Source organism: Boleophthalmus pectinirostris, unplaced genomic scaffold (genome assembly GCF_026225935.1).
Source record: "Boleophthalmus pectinirostris isolate CB_2022bp ecotype Guang Dong unplaced genomic scaffold, ASM2622593v1 HiC_scaffold_17, whole genome shotgun sequence".
In the NCBI taxonomy this organism is placed as follows: domain Eukaryota; kingdom Metazoa; phylum Chordata; class Actinopteri; order Gobiiformes; family Gobiidae; genus Boleophthalmus; species Boleophthalmus pectinirostris.
Window position 1 is genome coordinate 35,891,920 of NW_026571115.1, and position 22,651 is coordinate 35,914,570.

The window sequence follows — 22,651 nt, forward strand, 5'->3', positions numbered from 1 at the left end:
CTGGTTTGGACCTATTTAGACCTGGTTTTAGACCTGGTTTACTCCTGGTTTAGTCCTGTTAAATCCTGTTTTAGTCCTGGTTTAGTCCTGGTTTAGTCCTGGTTTTAGTCCTGGTTTAGTCCTGGTTTAGTCCTGGTTTAGACCTAGTTTAGACCTGGTTTTAGACCTGGTTTAGACCTGGTTTTAGACCTGGTTTTAGACCTGGTTTTAGACCTGGTTTAGTCCTGTTAAATCCTGTTTTAGTCCTGTTTTAGTTTAGACCTGGTTTTAGACCTGGTTTTAGACCTGTTTAGACCTGGTTTAGACCTGGTTTTAGACCTGGTTTAGACTGGTTTAGTCCTGTTAAATCCTGTTTTAGGTTTCCTGGTTTTCCTGTTAAATCCTGTTTAGTTGTCCTGGTTTAGTCCTGGTTTAGACCTAGTTTAGTCCTGTTTTAGACCTGTTTTAGACCTGGTTTACCTGGTTTAGACCTTTTAGTCCTGGTTTAGCTGGTTTACTGGTTTAGTCCTAGTTTAGACCTGGTTTAGACCTGGTTTTAGACCTGGTTTAGTCTGGTTTAGTCCTGTTAAATCTGTTTTAGTCCTGGTTTAGTCCTGTTTAACCTAGTTTTAGACCTGGTTTTAGACCTGGTTTTAGACCTGGTTTAGACCTGGTTTAGTCCTGTTAAATCCTGTTTTAGACCTGGTTTAGTCCTGGTTTAGTCCTAGTTTAGACCTGGTTTTAGACCTGGTTTAGACCTGGTTTAGTCCTGTTAAATCCTGTTTTAGTCCTGGTTTAGTCCTGGTTTAGTCCTAGTTTAGACCTGGTTTTAGACCTGGTTTAGACCTGGTTTAGTCCTGTTAAATCCTGTTTTAGACCTGGTTTGGACCTGGTTTAGTCCTGTTAAATCCTGTTTTAGACCTGGTTTGGACCTGGTTTAGTGTCCGGCAATGAGTGGAATTACGAAGAAAAGAAAAAGAAAGTCATTAAAACACACACGTCTCTGATAAAGCTTTAATTTTTTTTTTTATTTTTTATCTAATATTCCTTTTCATTTATTTTAGCTTCAAACGTTCCCTTAAAAATATATATTATTTTGCATTAATATTTTCAGTTGTTTTGTTTTTAAAAAAAGTAAAACTAATTGCGTTAGTTAGACGGACTTTTACTGTAGTCATACTCGGTTTGGCCGCTAGAGGTCAGCACTACACACCACACAGAACATGGATCCTACAGCGCATGCGCACGTGTGACATTCACTGTGTTTCGCGGACATTCGTGGACTGAGTGATTTTCAGGTGTTTTTGTTTAACTACTGTAATGTGCATTGATTATTAATCCCTGATTTACTGTCCAAAATGAGTTTGTAAGCAAAAGAGGAAATCATAACGTAAGATGTTTTGTCTGATAAAAGAAAATAAAAAGTCCAGATTTTACTGAACCAAATAAAAAATATTATTGATAGAAAATGAAGAAACACGTCCACACAACATGGTTTAGTCCTGTTAAATCCTGTTTTAGTCCTGGTTTAGTCCTGGTTTAGACCTAGTTTAAACCTGGTTTTAGACCTGGTTTAGACTTGTTTTACCTTTTAGTCCTGGTTTAGTCCTGGTTTACCTATTTTAGACCTGGTTTTAGACCTGGTTTACTCCTGTTTAGTCCTGTTAATCCTGTTTAGTCCTGGTTTAGTTTACTGGTTTAGTCCGGTTTAGACCTTTTAGACCGTTTAGACCTGGTTTTAGACCTGGTTTTAGACCTGGTTTAGACCTGGTTTTAGACCTGGTTTAGTCCTGTTAAATCCTGTTTTAGTCCTGTTTTAGTCCTGTTTTAGACCTGGTTTTAGACCTGGTTTAGACCTGGTTTAGACCTGGTGTTTAGAGTTTCCTGGTTTAGTCCTGTTTAAGTCCTGTTTAGTCCTGTTTAGTCCTGGTTTAGTCCTGGTTTAGTCCTGGTTTACTGGTTTCTAGTTTATCCTGGTTTTAGACCTGGTTTAGACCTGGTTTTAGACTGGTTTAGACCTGGTTTAGTCCTGTTAAATCCTGTTTTAGACCTGGTTTTAGTCCTGGTTTAGTCTAGTTTAGACCTGGTTTTTAGACCTGGTTTTTAGACCTGGTTTAGTCCTGGTTTAGTCCTGTTAAATCCTGTTTTTAGTCCTGGTTTAGTCCTGGTTTAGTCCTGGTTTAGATTCCTGGTTTAGACCTGGTTTTAGTCCTGGTTAAACTGGTTGTCTGTTAAATCCTGGTTTAACCTGGTTTACTCCTGTTAAATCCTGAACAGTAACTGGACTGGTTAGTGTCCGCATGAGTGAATTACGAAGAAAAAATAAAAAAGTCATGTAAACCACGTCTCCGATAAAGCTTTTTTTTGTTTTTTTTAATCTAATATTCCTTTTGTTGTTATATTTAGCTTCAACGTTCCTTAAAAATAATATGCATTAAGTATTTTCTTGTTTTGTTTTAAAAAAAAGTAAAACAAATTGGTTATTGACACGGACTTTACTGTGTTACTCGTTTGTGGGCTAAAACCTGCACACCACCAGAACATGGATCCACAGCGCATGCGCACTGTGAGCGCGACATTCAGTTTCGGGTGTTTCTGTGTTTTGTGGAGCTGTTTGATGTTTGGATTATACATATTATAAGAAAAACACTTCTTATATTCACTGGTTTGATGTGTCAAAGGACTGATCTGGTTCTGTGTTTTTCAGGTAAACACGTTCGCTTGTTCTAAAACTTTTAATAACAGAAAAGAAAGACAACATACGACATACATGTCAGTGTTGGGAAGGTGACTTTAAAATGTAATCCCCTACAGATTACAGATTACATACCCCAAAATGTAGTTGTAACGAATCATTAAGGTATTAAAGTGAGTAAATAATTGAATACTTTGATTACTTGATTTGTCCTGGAGAAGCAAGGAGAAATCAACGTAAGATGTTTTGTCTGATAAAAGAAATAAAAGTCAGTTTACTGAACAAATAAAAAATATTATTGATTAGAAAATGAAGAAAACGTCCACAAATGGTTTTAGTCCTAGTTTTAAGTCCTGGTTTAGTCCTTTTTAGTCCTGGTTTAGTCCTGGTTTTAGTCCTAGTTTAAGTTTAGACCTGGTTTTAGTCCTGGTTTAGACTGGTTTAGACCTGGTTTAGTCCTGGTTTAGACCTGGTTTTAGACCTGGTTTAGACCTGGTTTAGTCCTGGTTTTAGTCCTGTTTAGTCCTAGTTTTAGTCCTGGTTTAGTCCTGGTTTAGTCCTGTTTAGTCCTGGTTTAGTCCTGGTTTAGTCCTGGTTTAGTCCTGGTTTAGTCCTGTTTTAGTCCTGGTTTAGTCCTGGTTTAGTCCTAGTTTTAGACCTGGTTTTAGACCTGGTTTTAGACCTGGTTTAGTCCTGTTAAATCCTGTTTTAGACCTGGTTTAGTCCTGGTTTAGTCCTGTTTTTCGTTTTCCTGGTTTAGTCCTGGTCCTAGTTTAGTCCTGGTTTTAGTCCTGGTTTTGTTTTAGTTTAGTTTAGTCTGTTAAGTCCTGGTTTAGTCCTGGTTTAATCCTAGTTTACCTGGTTTAGTCCTGGTTTAGTCCTGGTTTTACTTTTTAGTCCTGGTTTAGTCCTGGTTTAGTGTCTGGGACTGGTTTATGTTTAGTCCTTTTCTAATGAATAAAACACACACGTCTCTGATAAAGCTTTAATTTTTTTTTTTTTTTTTTATCTAATATTTCCTTTTCATTTATTTTAGCTTCAACGTTCCCTTAAAAATATATATTATTTTGCATAATATTTTCAGTTGTTTTGTTTTTTAAAAAAAGTAAAACTAATTGCGTTAGTTAGACGGACTTTTACTGTAGTCATACTCGGTTTGGCCGCTAGAGGTCAGCACTACACACCACACAGAACATGGATCCTACAGCGCATGCGCACGTGTGACGGAGCTGTTTTATGTTTGGTTTCTATATACTTCAATGTGGTGAACTGACTGACTCTGTTTTTCAGGTAAACACGTTTCCTCTGATTCTAAACTTTTATAACTTAGGAAACAACATACGACTACATGTGCGATTACAGATTACAGTAAAAGTTTGTAACGTATCCTTTGGTTTGCTGCTGTAGAGAAGCAAAGACGAGGAAATCATAACGTAAGATGTTTTTGTCTGATAAAAGAAAATAAAAAGTCCAGACTTTTACTGAACCACCAAATAAAAAATATTATTGATAGAAAATGAAGAAACACGTCCACCAACAGGTTTAGTCCTGTTAAATCCTGTTTTCGTCCTGGTTTAGTCCTGGTTTAGACCTAGTTTTAAGACCTGGTTTTAGACCTGGTTTAGAGTCCTGGTTTAGTCCTGTTAAATCCTGTTTTAGACCTGGTTTAGTCCTGGTTTGGTTTACCTAGTTTAGACTGGTTTTAGACCTGGTTTTAGACCTGGTTTACCTCCTGGTTTAGTCCTGTTAAATCCTGTTTTAGTCCTGGTTTAGTCCTGGTTTAGTCCTGGTTTTAGTCCTGGTTAGACCTAGTTTTACCTGGTTTAGACCTAGTTTAGACCTGGTTTTAGACCTGGTTTTAGACCTGGTTTTAGACCTGGTTTAGACCTGGTTTAGTCCTGTTAAATCCTGTTTTAGTCCTGGTTTAGTCCTGGTTTAGACCTAGTTTAGACCTGGTTTTAGACCTGGTTTTAGACCTGGTTTAGACTTGGTTTAGTCCTGTTAAATCCTGTTTTAGACCTGGTTTAGTCCTGGTTTAGTCCTGTTAAATCCTGTTTTAGTCCTGTTTTCGTCCTGGTTTAGTCCTGGTTTAGACCTAGTTTAGTCCTGGTTTTAGACCTGGTTTTAGACCTGGTTTAGACCTGGTTTAGTCCTGTTAAATCCTGTTTTAGACCTGGTTTAGTCCTGGTTTAGTCCTAGTTTAGACCTGGTTTTAGACCTGGTTTTAGACCTGGTTTAGTCCTGGTTTAGTCCTGTTAAATCCTGTTTTAGTCCTGGTTTAGTCCTGGTTTAGTCCTAGTTTAGACCTGGTTTTAGACCTGGTTTTAGACCTGGTTTTAGACCTGGTTTTAGTCCTGGTTTAAATCCTGGTTTTAGACCTGGTTTAGACCTGTTTAGACCTGGTTTAGTCCTGTTAAATCCTGTTTTAGACCTGGTTTGGACCTGGTTTAGTGTCCGGCAATGAGTGGAATTACGAAGAAAAAAAAAAAAAAGTCATTAAAACACACACGTCTCTGATAAAGCTTTAATTTTTTATTTTTTTTTATCTAATATTCCTTTTCATTTATTTTAGCTTCAAACGTTCCCTTAAAAATATATATTATTTTGCATTAATATTTTCAGTTGTTTTGTTTTTTAAAAAAAGTAAAACAAATTGCGTTAGTTAGACGGACTTTTACTGTAGTCATACTCGGTTTGGCCGCTAGAGGTCAGCACTACACACCACACAGAACATGGATCCTACAGCGCATGCGCACGTGTGACGGCGCGGACATTCAGTTCGGTTGTTTCCTGTGTTTCTGTGGAGCTGTTTTATGTTTGGATTTATACATATATATATATATATAAAAAAACACTTCTTATACTTCACTGGTTTGATGTGGTGAACGTGGACTGACTCTGGTTCTGTGATTTTCAGGTAAACACGTTTCCTCTGATTCTAAAACTTTTATAACTTAGGAAACAACATACCTACATGTGCAGTGTTGGGAAGGTGACTTTTAAAATGTAATCCCCTACAGATTACAGATTACAGATTACATACCCCAAAATGTAGTTTGTAACGTAATCCATTAAATTACTTAAAGTGAGTAATGTAATCTGAATACTTTGGATTACTTGATTTGCTGTAGAGAAGCAAAGACGAGGAAATCATAACGTAAGATGTTTTGTCTGATAAAAGAAAATAAAAAGTCCAGATTTTACTGAACCAAATAAAAAATATTATTGATAGAAAATGAAGAAACACGTCCACACAACATGGTTTAGTCCTGTTAAATCCTGTTTTAGTCCTGTTTTAGTCCTGGTTTAGTCTTGGTTTAGACCTAGTTTAGACCTGGTTTTAGACCTGGTTTTAGACCTGTTTTAGTCCTGGTTTAGTCCTGGTTTAGACCTAGTTTAGACCTGGTTTTAGACCTGGTTTTAGACCTGGTTTAGACCTGGTTTAGACCTAGTTTAGACCTGGTTTAGACCTGGTTTTAGACCTGGTTTTAGACCTGGTTTCAGACCTGGTTTAGACCTGGTTTAGTCCTGTTAAATCCTGTTTTAGTCCTGTTTTAGTCCTGTTTAGTCCTGTTTAGTCCTGTTTTAGTCCTGGTTTAGTCCTGGTTTTAGACCTGGTTTTAGACCTGGTTTAGTCCTGTTAAATCCTGTTTTAGTCCTGGTTTAGTCCTGGTTTAGTCCTAGTTTAGACCTGGTTTTAGACCTGGTTTAGACCTGGTTTAGTCCTGTTAAATCCTGTTTTAGACCTGGTTTAGTCCTGGTTTAGTCCTGGTTTAGTCCTAGTTTAGACCTGGTTTTAGTCCTGGTTTATTCCTGGTTTATTCCTGGTTTATTCCTGGTTTAGTCCTGGTTTATTCCTGGTTTAGTCCTGGTTTATTCCTGGTTTAGTCCTGGTTTAGTCCAAAATGTGAAAACAGGAAAATCCCTCTGTGTAATCCATTTATTTCAACAAAGTAACTGTAATCTAATTACCACTCACTGAAACAGTAACTGTAACTGAATACAGTTACTCATAAATTGTACTCTGATTACGTAATCCCAGTTACATGTAATCCGTTACTCCCCAGCACTGTTTGTGTGTGTGTGTGTGTGTGTGTGTGTGTGTGTGTTCGTGTATTTAGGCTGAACTCGTGTCCGTCCCACATCAGGACCAGATGCAGTCACAGGTCGTGGACGGCGCGGCTCCTCTGGTGTTTTTTGACCTGGAGACGACTGGACTGAGTAAGTACTTCAACGACTGCAGTATTTCCACACAAACCTTTCACATTTTGACTCGTTCTGTGGGATAAAACCTGCTGTAAATATAAATTATACTTTACACCAATCAAGAAGCAATTCGCAATTTGAAAACGACAGGAAGTGGAGAGTTCTGTATTGACGACATTACACGGTGTATTTGTATTTGTCAAGTAATAATTTCTGCGTACATTAGATGAGTTTCTTCAATCAATCAATCAACGACTTTATTAATCCCAAAGGCCAATTCAGTTCGCAAATCTCCGGTCGTGCACAATCTATAAATAATAACAGAAAAGAAAGACAGACACCGTACATACAATCAGTGTTGGGAAGGTGACTTTTAAAATGTAATCCCCTACAGATTACAGATTACATACCCCAAAATGTAGTTTGTAACGGAATCAATTAAGGTACTTAAAGTGAGTAATGTAATCCACCTACTGGTAGTGTCATATTGTTTAGTCCTGGTTTAGTCCTGGTTTAGTCCTTGTTTAGTCCTAGTTTAGTCCTGGTTTAGTCCTGGTTTAGTCCTAGTTTAGTCCTGGTTTAGTCCTGGTTTAGTCCTGGTTTTAGTCCTAGTTTAGTCCTGGTTTAGTCCTGGTTTTAGTCCTAGTTTAGTCCTGGTTTTAGTCCTAGTTTAGTCCTGGTTTTAGTCCTAGTTTAGTCCTGGTTTTAGTCCTAGTTTAGTCCTGGTTTAGTCCTAGTTTAGTCTTGGTTTAGTCCTGATTTTAGTCCTAGTTTAGTCCTGGTTTAGTCCTGGTTTTAGTCCTAGTTTTAGTCCTGGTTTAGTCCTGGTTTTAGTCCTAGTTTAGTCCTAGTTTAGTCCTGGTTTTAGTCCTAGTTTAGTCCTGGTTTTAGTCCTAGTTTAGTCCTGGTTTAGTCCTAGTTTAGTCCTGGTTTTAGTCCTAGTTTAGTTTAGTCCTAGTTTTAGTCCTAGTTTAGTCCTGGTTTTAGTCCTAGTTTAGTCCTGGTTTTAGTCCTGGTTTGAGTCCTAGTTTAGTCCTGGTTTTAGTCCTAGTTTAGTCCTTGGTTTTAGTCCTAGTTTAGTCTTGGTTTTAGTCCTAGTTTAGTCCTGGTTTTAGTCCTAGTTTAGTCTTGGTTTTAGTCCTAGTTTAGTCTTGGTTTTAGTCCTAGTTTAGTCTTGGTTTAGTCCTAGTTTAGTCTTGGTTTTAGTCCTGGTTTAGTCCTGGTTTTAGTTCTTGTTTAGACCTGGTTTAGTCCTGGTTTAGTCCAAAATATGAAAACAGTAAAATCCCTCTGTGTAATCCATTTATTTCAACAAAGTAACTGTAATCCAATTACCACTCACTGAAACAGTAACTGTAACTGAATACAGTTACTCATCATTTGTACTCTGATTACATTACTCCAGTACTTGTAATCTGTTACTCCCCAACACTGACTACAAACTTCAGTGCATCAGAGACACAGTAACAAATTCCATTTAAAATTCTTATGGCAGAAGGAATAAAAGATTTGATTGGATAAAACTTATGGATTTACCAAGTGTGATGTCATGATTTCCCTTTAGGAATTGATTTTTTTTAGGATGTAAAAGCAAAGTCATACGTACTTCATGTTTAAAGGTTGTATGGAGGATTTTTTTTTTTTGTTTAAAATTGTCAATGAAAGTTTAAAATACCATTACAGAGACGAAGCAGCTTTGTAATTATGATGACTAAAAAAAAAAACTATGAAAATCTATCAACTGTGGACGCAGTGAGACGAGATAAACATCAGCCAATAGAAAACGAGGCTCCCTCATTTCCTATTGGCTGTTAGGTCGTCAATCAAACTCCCTACGTTTTTAGTGTAACTGACTCGCCGGCGCGCGGGGATTACGTGGTTTATGCGGCGGTTCTTAGAGGCTTTTTCAAACTGTCGCTTCCTCACAATTCGCACAAAGTTTGTCGCGACGGCGGACGAGAATCCACGACCGGTTCGCCACAAAAGAAAGTCCGTTTTTGAGGTCGCTGAAAGAAGAGGAGAAGAAGGAGAAAAGGAGCGAAGACAAACTGAGGGTGATTCTTGGAGATTCCTTCCAGCGACGGCGCGACTGAAGCAGACGAAGGGTCTAAAAACTGACGCGTCGGTCACTAAATTATTTCTAGACAGGAAACTTCAACAGTAATTCTGAACACGAACTTAATGTAAACAAGTGTGATTTCTAGAGTAAAAAAGGACTGTCGCTGTATTTCTCTTTCCTTTAAAAATCCTCTATACAACCTTTAAATGAACTGTATGTGTTCTGCATTCTTACATATCTCAGTGTATGTGAAAACTCAGCACCTCCAGAGTCCCTCCCTGAGCTGCAGGTTCTGGGGTTTAGATTTAGATTTTCAAAAACTTGCTATAAAAAGTACTTGTTATTAATAATATGGGCCAAGAAAAATTGGTGCGAGGCCCACATTTGGCCCCTGAGCCATAGTTTCGACATGTCTTGTGGTGTTGTTCCAGGTCGGGACAGTGAGATCGTGCAGTTGGCGGCCGTTAGCTCCTCCCACTCCCTGAACCTGTACGTGCTTCCTCAGGGCCGGATGGACTGGGGGGCCACGAGGGTCACGGGGCTCTCGGTGCACAACACAGACTGTACCTGCACAAGACGCCCCTGCTCTGTTCTTCCCCGACTGAGGCGCTCCTGGCCTTCCTCTGCTTCCTGCACATGGTACTCCTCTGTTAGTTACTTCTGGGTGTTTGGGGGATTCTGCTGATGACGACGCTTAGGCTACGTCCACACGACGACGCTCCTGTCCTTGTTTTCTTTTTTGCGGGTTGAAAAAATTTTGCATCGACACGTGTCGGATCAATAAATATTCACGTCCAGCCAACAGAGCATTGAGTGAAAATGATGTAACACATCTGCCACACCTGGATGTGGCGCTGTAAACAGGAAACAGCCAGAGCCACTGGACACACAAACCTACAAAGAAAAGAGCACATGAGCATGAAGTCGCTGTTGTTGTAAACAGAGTAGATTAAGAGGTTTTGATGCAACAGTGCAAATAAACTTAGAAGCACAAACTCGTCTCCGTCGTCCACCACGGTTGTTGTTATGGTTGTTACCGGTTGTTGCGTGTTTTTTTCTTCTGGTCACGTGGCGATGACGGGGTCTTGACGTCATCGTTTTCCAAAAGCTGCGGTTTGTTCGTTCACACGAAAACACAACGCCGGCGTTCAGATTTCTCTACTCTGGAACCCGTTCACAAAAAACACCATTTTTGCCTGAAACGCCGGCTCTGTGTGGACGAACAGCCAAAACAAATAAAAACTTCAACGTTTCGACCAAAAAATGTCATGTGGACACCAGCTCAGAGCTGCTGATCCATCTGAAACACGCTCACACTGACTCGGGCCTCAGATCTTCTGCAGTTCACCAGAACACTGAGCTGTGGTTCAAACGAGACCTGAGGACAGTGGTTTAAAACCTCCACACTCTCCTCAGGGTCACAAAGAATTTTTTTTCCTTCCCGCTCTCTGTGGGCGGGTCAATCAGACCCAAACATTTATTTTCAAATAAATTTTCGCCAGACGGGAAAATACATTTTTGGGTCTGAATGACCCGCCCCAAAGAGAGCGGGAAGGAAAAAAAAATCAGGTCAATGTGACCCCGAGGAGAGTGTGAGGGTTTAATACATTTTATTAATTAGTTCGTTTATTCCTTTTAAATTGTTCATAAGTGTAATACATTACATAATGGTAAATGGTCCCATTTTTATACAGCACTTTTCCACCTTTAAGACTCTCGAGGCGTCACCCATTCACACACACACACACACACACACACACAGTGCACGCAGACACTGGGGACGAGGTGGGTTAAGTGTCTTGCCCAAGGACACAACGACAGCATTCGTCTGTGGGAGCTGGAATCACACCAACCAACCTGTGGGTCTGTGTTTATGTAAAGTGTGATATTCGAACCACCAACCTGCAGATCAGTGGACAAACCGTCTACACCACCTGAGCTCAGGGAAAAACTGATTTATTTTTTCTCTATAATCTCCTTAAGTTTTAAGATACATTTTACAGTTTCCATGGAAGTAGAAAGTTAAAGATACTCAGGAACCTCCTCTGTAGAGAAAGTTAAGTAGAAGATCAGTGTCAAAGAAATTTCCATGGAAACCAGCAGGACGAGGCTTTTGTCCAGGCCAAATCAGAGTCAGGTTTGTGGAGAGGCGAGCCCCTCACAGTAAAAACACTCAGTCTTGTGTCGTATTTTCTTTTGTAGGTTATAGGGAAACTGTTACTTCTAAACTGTAATCGTTTATTTGTGACTTTTTACTGTCATTTCAAAGTAATTTGTTACATTACAATATGACTGTGTTTAAAATGTAAAACAACTTTTGCACAGGTCTAAACCAGGACTGAACACAGGTCTAAACCAGGACTAAACCAGGACTGAACCAGGACTGAACAGGACAAACTGAACCAGGACTAAACCAGGTCTAAACCAGGTCTAAACCAGGACTGAACCAGGACTGAACCAGGTCTAAACCAGGGAACCAGGACTAAACCAGGACTAAACCAGGTCTAAATCAGGACTGAACCAGGTCTGAACCAGGACTAAACCAGGTCTAAATAAACCAGGTCTAAACTGAACCAGGTCTGAACCAGGACTAAACCAGGTCTAAACCAGGTCTAAACCAGGGACTAAACCGGGTCTAAACTAGGTCTAAACAGTGGACTGAACCAGGTCTAAACCAGGTCTAAACCGAGGATTAAACCGAGGACTGAACCAGGTCTAAACCAGGACTGAAACCAGGTCTAAACCAGGTCTAAACCGAGGACTAAACCAGGACTGGAACCAGGTCTAAACCAGGACTGAACCAGGTCTGAACCAAGTCTAAACCAGGTCTAAACCAGGACTGAACCAGGACTAACTAAACCAGGTCTGAACCAGGACTAAACCAGGACTGAACCAGGACTAAACAGGACTGAACCAGGACTAAACCAGGTCTAAATTGTGGACTGAACCAGGTCTAAACCAGGTCTAAATTGTGGACTGACCCAGGACTGAACCAGGACTAAACCAGGTCTAAACCAGAACTAAACCAGGACTAAACCAAATCCCACCATTGCCAGGGAAATGTCTGAACAACACATTTTAAACCCTGGAATCTAAATTATAATATTTGTTCCTTTCATTTTTTTCCCTCTCTGCCATGTGTGTGTGTGTGTGTGTCTGTGTGTGCGTGCGCGCGTGAGTGTGTGTGTGTGTGTGTGTGTGTGTGTGTGTGCGCTGCAGTGTGCGAGGCCCCCGCGGCGCCCCCTCCTGGTGGGACACAACGCGCGGTCCTTCGACGTGCCGGTGCTGCTGCGTGCGCTGGAGGGCCGTGGGCTGCGGGGGGCGCTGGAGGACGCTCTGGACGGGGCCGTGGACACCCTGGCTCTGTCCCGGGACCTGCTGCGCGACCGCGGCGGCGTCGGCAGCTACAGGCAGGAGGCGCTGGTGAGGCGGCTGCTGGGAGAGGACTACACGGCCCACGACGCACTGCGGGACGCCCGGGCCCTGCAGAGGCTGGTGCTGCTCGGGCTCAAGCCACGACCGGAGGATCTGAGCCGACACACGTTCAGTCTGAGAGAGATGAAGACCTGAACGAGGCTACGGGACTAAGATGTTAAGATTATTTGGTTAATTAATCGATACATGAACCGTAAAATACTAAATAATATCCAGGGCGTTTATTTGTTTCACTTAACAGACCAGGCTTTTATTTGAGACCAGGCAGTGATTTGGTATTAATCAGAAAACACTAGACCAGGGGTGTCAAACGTACGGCCCAGGGTCTTTAATCTGGCCCTCGTCGGATTTTCTACTAAAATATTTTAATCATATTTTCTATTAAAATCTTGTTAATTTTCTGTGGTGTTCATCACAGCAGCGTCTCCAGCGTCTCTGTACGTGGCCCCTCCCACCAGAGCAGCACAAATGAAGACTTGTCTCTTTCCAAACGCTCTTAAAGGACGATCGTTTTGACTGTTGACCGTGACCCTCATCAGAAAAATGTCCAACACATGAGAAAAGTGGAGCCAAGTGCAGGATTTTACAACAAAAATTGACTTATTCCTGTTTACAAACAAGTTCATGTTAAAACATTGTGTTGAAATTGTATTTTTCTTAAAGTTTCAGGTTGTTCATAATAGGGACGGGCATTCGATGAAATTTTCTTAATCGATCGTTGGAAGAATTAACGATCGATTATCGATAAATCATGATCATTTTTATATTAAAATTGATCATCATTATTATTACTATCTGCACTAATCTGCATAAATAAATTGAACTTTACGACATATAAACATAACGACTCTAGATCCACATCAGCTGTTTGACATTATAATGTGTTTAATTCAGTTTTGTTCAAATCTCACAGAAACAAAACTTAAAACCACATCACAAATTTACATAAACTAAGTGAAGATAAAACTCCAGCTCTTGTGTCGCTGATGTGGTTCAACTTGTGTTGGATTAAAAGACATGACTCAGGTGAATACAGGTCAGTGTGACCAGATTTGTGTTTGTCAAAACCAGGACAGCGTACGGGGGGAGGGGGGCGGGGCCTCGTCATCCACATTGAGCGACTCTCACCTGGCAAAACTTTTTCCCACTGGACACAGAAACATATGTGCTGCTTTATCCACTGTGCACATGGACTCACACTTGTCCCAACGCAACGGAAAGTGTGGAATTTCTTGTACAAATCCTGGTTAAATCCACATTTGTGCTTCGGTTCGTTACAGACTGACCCACTGTTTGTGTCTCGCTCCTTCTGATGCAGAGACACATGTACACACCTGTTTGGTCACGATACACACAGCAACATACATTCGGTTTGTCGATTAAAATTAACGTAATCGATGAAATTCTTAATGATCAATTATCGATTAATCGACTAATCATGCCCATCCCTAATTTGAATTATATTTTCTATTAAAATCTTGTTAATTTTCTGTGGTGTTTATCACAGCAGCGTCTCCAGCGTCTCTGTACGTGGCCCCTCCCACCAGAGCAGCACAAATGAAGACTTGTCTCTTTCCAAACGCTCTTAAAGGACGATCGTTTTGACTGTTGACCGTGACACCCTCATCAGAAAAATGTCCAACATGAGAAAAGTGGAGCCGAGTGCAGGATTTTACAACAGAAATGGACTTATTCCTGTTTACATACAAGTTCATGTTAAAACTTTGTGTTGAAATTGTGTTTCAGGTTGTTCATAATATTATAATATTTTGTAAAAGAAAAAGTTCATCAATTAAAAAAAGATTTCTGTAATAGATTTGTGTTTCTCTGCACAAATATTTGAACTTATTGTTATTTTTGGGGTTTATATGACATGAGTTTTCTGATCCGGACACTTTTGGGATCAGAGTCGGTCGGATACGGTCAGATTTTATACTTTTACTGTTATGCTTGTTTATTGAATATTATTTAATTTAGGTGTAATAAAGACTCGAATCAGGTTCTTCCAGACAAACTCCCTCCATGTTCGAGAGCAGGTGGTGGTGTGGTGATGCCGCCACATGTTTAACCAATCTTTATCTTCAATTTTTATGTTTAATTCTTTTTCCCAATTCCCCTTCACTGTTAGAGTTGTGTTCTTATCGTTTTTACTTTATATAACGCTGAAATGACTCTAACATTACCATCTTTATAGGCTTTAGTTATTGTTTGAATGACATCACTCTCTTCCATGGAGGAGTTCCCCTGTATTTCCCTTCTCCACGTGAAGGTCCTGTTAAAAACACAAGAAAAAAGTCTTGTTTGAGAAAACTTCAAATCCTAAACTTTATTTACAATCCAAAAATCATAAAAGGCAGCAGACAGAACTGATTTAACTACCTCTGCTGTCAGGTTTTATCTGGACATGACACTTTTTCCTGATTTGGCTTTGGAGACAAATAATGAAGAAACAACTGTAACAACAAGAAGTGAACTTTCCATAAAGATAAGAATCATAAATGTTATTCACGCTGCTGCTCTTGTGCAACACGACCGTTTAAACACCCGAGAAGATTTGTTTAAGTGTAAATTTCTGTCTCTGCGTATTAAATATGAAAAAAGAATCTACTTCTGAATAATGATTAATACCAGATAGTTGTTTTTATGCTTTTTAAAACGTAATACATAAAAATAATTATTCGAAATAAGTTCTGTTTATCAGATTTTAGCTGTAAAATGTGATATAAGTGTTGTTGTGCCAATATGAGTGGAGACGGAAGTTTAGGAATTTGTGCTGAAATTTAGAAACGTTAATGTCAAACTGATTAAACACTGTGACTAAATTAATTTGATTAGACTTTTATGATAAACCTTTAATAATAAGGTTTGATTAACATCGAAAAATGTCAAAAATAACCTCAAAATTGTTCAGTAAATAATAAAAAGTGACAGTTTTCCAAAGAGCCCGCCTCCTGTGGCTCGTGATTGGCTGCTGTGTGTGTCTGTCTCTCTCACGGGGGGAAGTGGAAACACGACAGGGACAAAGGAGGAAGTGCCTGGACAGGGAAGCAGAGTTTTGACAGAAGAATGAACGTTGGGACACGACTCCGGGGCTGAAGTTCTGCCGCTCCTGCTGCTGCTGCTGCTGCTTTTAACCTGCTCTCCCGCTTCACCGTCCGTGAGTGCGACTCTGCGTCTCTGGAAAATCAAACATCTACTGACACCAAACAGTCGAGTTAACGTGTGCCAGACTCTGAACTCCTCACACCAGTGTAGATCCATCCATGTGAAATGACTCTGAAGGCTTAGATCAGGATATAACAGGAGAGTCGCTCATAAACACCTTTTGTTTAGTGTTTTCGACATTTCTGCTGTCAGTTTTAATGTCTGAGGGATGAGAGAGAGAGTGCATTTCTCTGGAGGGGGAGGGGAGCTCTCTGCATTTGTTATGTAAAGAACAGGTCATTAAGAAGTTGCCGATACGATAGGGTGACTGCATTTCCATTTGTGAAAACCCGGAGGCGCGTTGTAATACACAATACAACGGGTATTGTGTATTACAGGCGGGTGAGTCAGGACTAAACCAGGTCTAAACCAGGACCAATCTTGGATTTAAGAGAAAACGCCGAGCAGTTTGTCCGCAAAGCGCGATCGGGGAATTGCCGCGTTTAACTCCGTGAGGTGCGGAGCTGAGCCGGTCCTTTCTCCTGTGGTCACCTCCGAGCCCGACCCCACAGTCCTGTTTCAGTCCTGTTTCAGTCCTGTTTCAGTCCTGTTTCAGTCCTGTCCTGTTTCATTCAGTCAGTCCTGTCCTGTTTCAGTTTTCCAGTCCTCAGTCCTGTTTCAGTCCTGTTTCAGTCCTGTTTCAGTCCTGTTTCAGTCCTGTTTCAGTCCTGTTTCAGTCCTGTTTTCAGTCCTGGTTTATTTAGTCCTCAGTCCTGTTTCAGTCCTGGTTTAGTCCTGTTTCAGTCCTGTTTCAGTCCTGTTTCAGTCCTGTTTCAGTCCTAGTCCTGTTTAGTTTCAGTCCTGTTTCAGTCCTGTTTCAGTCCTGGTTTAGTCCTGTTTAGTTTTTAGTCCTACTTCAGTCGTGGATTAGTCCTCCTCTTCAGTCCTGGAATCAGTCCTGGGTTTAGTCCTGGTTTAGTCCTGGTTTAGTCCTGGTTTAGTCCTGGTGTTTAGTCCTGGTTTTAGTCCTGGTTTAGTCCTGGTTCAGTCGTGATTAGTCCTCCTCTTCAGTCCTGGAATAGTCCTGGGTTTAGTTCTGGTTTAGTCTTGGTTCAGTCCGTGGCGTAGGCAGTGCAAAAGTTTGATATAATCTCTGGTTAACCGGCAGGTGCGGTCCTGTCCTGGCGGGTGCGGTCCTGTACTGGCGGGTGCGGTCCTGTCCTGGCGGGTGCGGTCCTGTCCTGGCAGGTGCGGTCCTGTACTGGCGGGTGCGGTCCTGTACTGGACTCTGCCCTGTCGGCTCCATTATGGAATAAATGAATCTTCAGTTTGTTACATAAAGAAGGAGGAAAATAACAAAAGGACGACAACAGCAATAAGTTTCAAGAAGGAAGTAAAAAGTGTTGCACCTGTCGATCCTGTCGGAGAAAAGTGTATAAAGTTTGTGCTGAGGTTTTACAGACTTAAAACAGATAGAATAATTATTGTGCAAAGTTAAAATGAAAAACACCCATTTTACGCATCAAAAAATGTCAAATGTGTTGCACAAACGAGTTTCCTTCCTCTGAACAAGCAACAAAACTGTAGCTGTAACAAAATAATTTTGTAAAATATACCAAAAAATACTCTTGGCGACATATCGATACAGCAGCCCACGATATCGATACTGTATCATCATATTAAACGATACGATATATTGCTATTTCAATATTTTTGCACACCCCTAATTAGCTTACTCATTTCTTTAAAAAAAAAAATCTTAAACTAGATTATGATGTGATGAACTAATGCAGGGGTCATCAAACTAGCCCCTCTGCCCCCATCACTTGAACTGACCCTTTGAGGCAATCCTCAAAAGTTATGGCCTATTTTTTTTTATTACTTTTTGGCAAATAAAAACACGTCTGCATCTTGTATTTTGTAGATTTTTATCAATAAAAAATGATATTTATACAAAGGTTTTATATTTAAATACCGTATTTTGCGGGCTATTAGTCGCTCTGGATTATAAGGTGTCATTAAATGGTCTATTTTTGAACTTTTTTCACAAATAAACCGCGTGGGACTTTAAAGGAAACCCAACAGTGTGATGGGTGAGTGGTTTTGTTTGTTTGTTCGTTCACGGTGACTCTGGGCTTTGTTCAGTTGTGGCGTGTAGGGAGGGGCTGTCTGGGACCAACGGGTTGTCGGCGTGTTCGCAGTGACTCAGTTGTTCAGTCGTGTCTAGAAGCGACACGTTGCGCTCGCTTTTTCGGTTCGTTCCTCCGTTCCGTTCCTCGTCGCCGTGGTGTCTGCGTGTTTTTGGCTCCGTGTGTGTTTGTGTGTTTGTAGTTTACTGAAGTCGTGCTGGGACACCTGAGTGGATTCGTGTATGGGGCGCCCTGGATTGTGGTGCACAGTCGTTTTTTGATGGGGTTAGAGGCTTAAGAGCGTGTCTAATAGCCCGGAAAATACTAATTAGTAATTATATGATGTATTTATATTTGCTGCTGAATTTGCCACTGAATTTTCGTGACCTGACAACCTCAAAATCAAACAATGAGAGTCAACGCACGTACAAAGTTCAGTAGTGTAGATAAGAACAGTAAAATGGTTCGTGTTAAAGTACAAAAAGTTGACAGAGTCCGGAGTTGTCAAAGAACAGTGGACGACTGATTATTTTATTGTTCAGTGTGAGGACCGGACAGTTTGTCTGATATGTTAAGAAGGAAGTGTGACGGTTTTCCAAGAATATTATAATCTGCGTCGTCTCTATAAAAGAATATGCTCGCTTGCAAGGGCAAACGAAAAAAGATTAGAATTCGGCGGATGAAAGGCAGACTGGCTTCTCGATCTCGGCCTCCATCACAGTCAGGAGCGATAATGTGGCCCCTAGAGGAAAAAAGTTTGGTGACCCAGAAAAGAAAGTTATTTTTATAGACATTTGTATTGACTTTATATCTCTTGTTTCTGTGTTTCTTTGCAGAGCTCCTCAGAATGACGTTCACCTGTGAGCAGTGTGGGAAGACGTGGCCCCATGCTTCAGGTCTCAGAAGACACCACAAAACAGCCCACACCGAGGATCCCCAGCGATCAAACGAGTTAGAAAACCCAAAAGAACGTACGAAAGTCCCCAATGGAGAAGAACCACTCAAATGTGACGAGTGCGGGAAGGAATTTGCAAAGTCTTACGCTCTTAACCGACACATGAAAATCCACGCTGAACCGCATGATTGCGATGAGTGCGGCAAGAGTTTTTCAGCGTCTAAAGATCTAGTGACGCATAAAAAAATCCACAATGCAGAAAAGATGTTCAGTTGTGACCTGTGTGGAAAGGAGTTTAAATGCTCGAGTAATCTTACGAGACACATGAGAATCCACACCGGAGAAAGACCGTACGGGTGTGACCAGTGTGGGAAGGGTTTCGCTTCGTCTTCGCACCTCAAAGACCACGTCAGGATCCACACCGGAGAAAAACCGTACAGCTGCGAGGTCTGCGAGAAGGCGTTTACGACGTCGAGCCACTTGGTTTTACACAAGAGAGTCCACACGGGAGAAAAACCATACATGTGTGACCAGTGCGGGAAGAAATATAAACAGTCAAATAAGCTCGCCATACACATGAGAGTCCACAGCGGGAAGAGGCCGTACACTTGCGACGTCTGCGAGAAAGCTTTTTATACGTCGGACACCCTCGCGATCCACAGGAGACTCCACAGCGGGGAAAAACCGTACGCCTGTGATTTCTGCCAGAAGACATTCGCGACGTCGAGCTCCCTAGTATCGCACATGATAAGGCACACGAAAGAAAGACCGTTCGCCTGCGAGTCCTGCGAGATGGCGTTCCCGAGATCGAGCGACCTGGTAACGCACATGAGAATCCACACCGGCGAAAAACCGTACACGTGCGAGGTCTGCAAAAAGGCGTTCAGGAAGTCAGGCACCCTGGTAACGCACATGAGGACGCACACGAAAGAGAAACCGTTCAGCTGCGACGTCTGCGAGAAGGCGTACTCGAGGTCGAGCTCTTTGATAATGCACATGAGGACCCACACGGACGAGAAACCGTTCGACTGCGACGTCTGCGGGAAGGCGTTTTCCAGGTCAAACTCGTTGGTGGCACACATGAGAATCCACACGGGAGAGACACCGTACACTTGCGACATCTGTAAGAAGGTTTATTCCTCGTCGAGCTCGTTGGCGATGCACATGAGAATCCACACGGGGGAAAAACCGTATGAATGTGACCAGTGCGGGAAGAGTTTTGGCCGATCATCGCATCTCAAATACCACACCAGAATCCACACCAGAGAAAAAACATACAGCTGCGACGTCTGTGAGAAGGCGTTTTCGACATCAAGCGACCTAAAATTTCACATGCGAAGCCACACGGGCGAAAAAAAAACATTGGCGTGTGACCAGTGTGGGAAGACTTTTAAACACTTAAGTAAACTAACGATACACATGAGGTTCCACACCGGAGAAAGACCTTACCGCTGTGACGTCTGCGAGAAGGCGTTTTTCACGTCAGACTCTCTTACAAAACACAAAAGACTCCACGATGGGAAAAGACCGTACGGCTGCGACGGCTGCAAGAAGGCGTTTTTTTCGCCGAAAGCCCTAGTAATCCACAAGAGAGTCCACACTGGAGAAAGGCCGTACAGCTGCGAAGTCTGCGAAAAGGCGTTTACTACGTCAGACTGCCTCGTGAAGCATATGAGGCTCCACAACGACGTAAGACCCTTCGGCTGCGATGTCTGCGAGAAGGGCTTTTTTACTTCAGGCGCCCTCGTAGCGCATAAGCGAGTCCACACGGGGGAAAGGCCTTACAGCTGCGAGCTCTGCGATAAGGCGTTTTATACGTCGGACTCCCTCGCAAAACACGTGATTATCCACACTGGAGAAAGACCGTTCAGCTGCGACTTCTGCGATAAGGCGTTTTATAAATCAAGTTACCTCGTGGTGCATATGAGAATCCACACCGGAGAGAGGCCGTACAAGTGCGACGTCTGCGAGAAGGCGTTTTTCACCACAGGCAACTTAGTAAAACACATGAGAATACACACGGGAGAAAAACCACACAGCTGTGACGTCTGCAAGAAGGCATTTTTCACGGCAGACGCTTTATCGGCACATATGAGAGTTCACACAGGAGAAAGGCCGTTCAGTTGCAGCCAGTGTGATAAAGACTTTAAACATGCTTATAGTCTAGCCAAACATATGAGGGTTCACAGAGGGAAAAAGTCATAGGAATGTGACCACTGTGGAAAGGAAATTGGCTCCTGGTCCAGCAAATCAATTCAGAATAAATTTACACATCGCTGGGTATGAAGAAAAATGAATATTTTCCTCCCCCCATTTTCCAAAATAACATTGTGCACATTAGAATCATTATACGGAATTTGAGGCCTCCACAGTAGGCGGGTACTTTTTTTATTTTGCCAATCGCTGCTATTTGGTCGTGACCTATGTAATGCACCAAATCCCATAGGAAGAAGGACAATAACGTCTTTCCTCTTGATAAAATTCACCGAACATTCTCTTTGTTCTGACTTTAAACCCTCCATCTGGGGAATCTTTGCCGACACAGAATGTCTGTCTTCGTCTACATCCATCTCGACGCTTTGTTTACTGTTGTGCTGAAACACAAAAGGGACACAGACAGACGTGACGAGTTTGACGTCATGACTTCACAGCTCACAGCTGATTGGCCGATGCGCCGTCTACAACTTCCAGGGTTCTTGCAAAAATCGTCTAAGTGCAGGCGTCTCCAACCTGTAGCTCGGGAGCTTCCTGCAGCTCTCCACCCCCTTCCAAGGAGCTCGCCAGGGGATTTCTGAATTACACATATTGTCCTGAATAACTCAGATTTGATTGATTAAATGCCCCTTATTATTATAACTATCATTTTGGTGCCTGACTATGTGCACTCACAAATAATAAAGGTTTATGTTTCATGTTTTATCTAATTGTACCTGATCTAAGTCTTCCCATGGCTCTTATGTGTACTCTATTTCTTGAGACCGCTAAAGTTAGTAGCTCTCTGGAATTTTCATTTTTGTCCAGGTAGCTCACCCAAGGAAAAAGGTTGGAGACTCCTGCTCTAGTATATTTTGATTCCTGACCTAGTCACTGGAGACAAATTAAATGTGGAGGCAACAGGTGGCGCGAGCCTCCGTGCACATAGCATCGTTTTTAAACGTTTTACATCGACCCACATGAATATGTCATCGAGCTCGATCATAACTACACCGAGCCTCTGGGCGGCGCCTGGATTACATTCAAACCTGTAGCATTTATTTCATTACAGTTTTAAGTTTTACTCGCAAATATCTCGAAAAACGTGCATTACTGAGCGAGCTCGCCTCTCCACAGATCTGGAGACACATGAAAAGTGTTTGCACCAGAAGAAATGTGACTGCTGCTCTGAATGCTTCATCATCATCATCAGAGCAAAAGGGAAACATGGACTTTTGGTGCATCAGCTGCTTAAAACTCCATTTATCTCACTTTACACATAAACGAGAATCCATCTTTTTCCAGAATCTCCGCTCAAGCCAGAGTTTTTAGAAAGATTCATTTTCAGAAGTGAATTTGCCTTTTGTGTGTAAAAGATGGAACAAACAAAGGGAAATGTCTGTTTTTAAAAATACCCGTGTACGTGTAAACAGAGCCTCAAACTCCTTACGATGACCTTCAAAGTTTTCTATAACGTGGCCCTTTCATAATCTCCAACCAGACTCGGCTATAATCTCTGTTCTACTCATTGTGTTCTTCATCTGCTGCCGCGTTCACGACTCACACTTCTTCAAATCTGAACTTCAGTCTCTATAGACATTTTAAAATCCTACTTGAACCTGTTCAAAACTGCAATTTGATATTTCCATCATGTTTTGCTTTTACTGTAAAATGACCAGTGATGTTTAGAAAAGTGGCAACAAATAAAAAGTACTCCATTAATGGAATAATTGTCTTTGGTGTGTTCTTTTTGTGATGGAATTAGTTTTTACCGTGACGGTGTTCGACGTTTGACGTAAGGTGGGCCTCTGCAGTAGAATAAAAACTAACACCTCTATTGACAACAGCCAAGAGAAACTTTATAAATGATTGTTTGAATAAGGTTTTTGGGAGATTTCATGTCACTGTGAATATCC

General features: G+C 41.5%; 1 protein-coding gene and 1 pseudogene across 1 annotated transcript; both read left to right on the plus strand.

Annotated features, from left to right (window-relative positions):
• The first annotated feature begins 5,108 nt into the window (after window positions 1-5,108).
• LOC129408751 (uncharacterized) lies at window positions 5,109-15,264 on the plus strand (annotated as a pseudogene).
• Window positions 15,265-15,382: 118 nt separating this feature from the next.
• On the plus strand, window positions 15,383-22,465 carry LOC129408570 (zinc finger protein 91-like). Its single transcript, XM_055152325.1, has 2 exons — window positions 15,383-15,531; window positions 18,484-22,465. The coding sequence occupies exon 2, from the start codon at window positions 18,495-18,497 to the stop codon at window positions 20,745-20,747; it is 2,253 nt and encodes a 750-aa protein (XP_055008300.1). The 5' UTR covers window positions 15,383-15,531; window positions 18,484-18,494; the 3' UTR covers window positions 20,748-22,465.
• Window positions 22,466-22,651: the final 186 nt, after the last annotated feature.

What these genes read in the sequence shown, in the direction of transcription:
- LOC129408570 (XM_055152325.1), top strand. Translation starts at nt 18,495, where the DNA reads ATGACGTTCACCTGTGAGCAGTGTGGGAAGACGTGGCCCCATGCTTCA.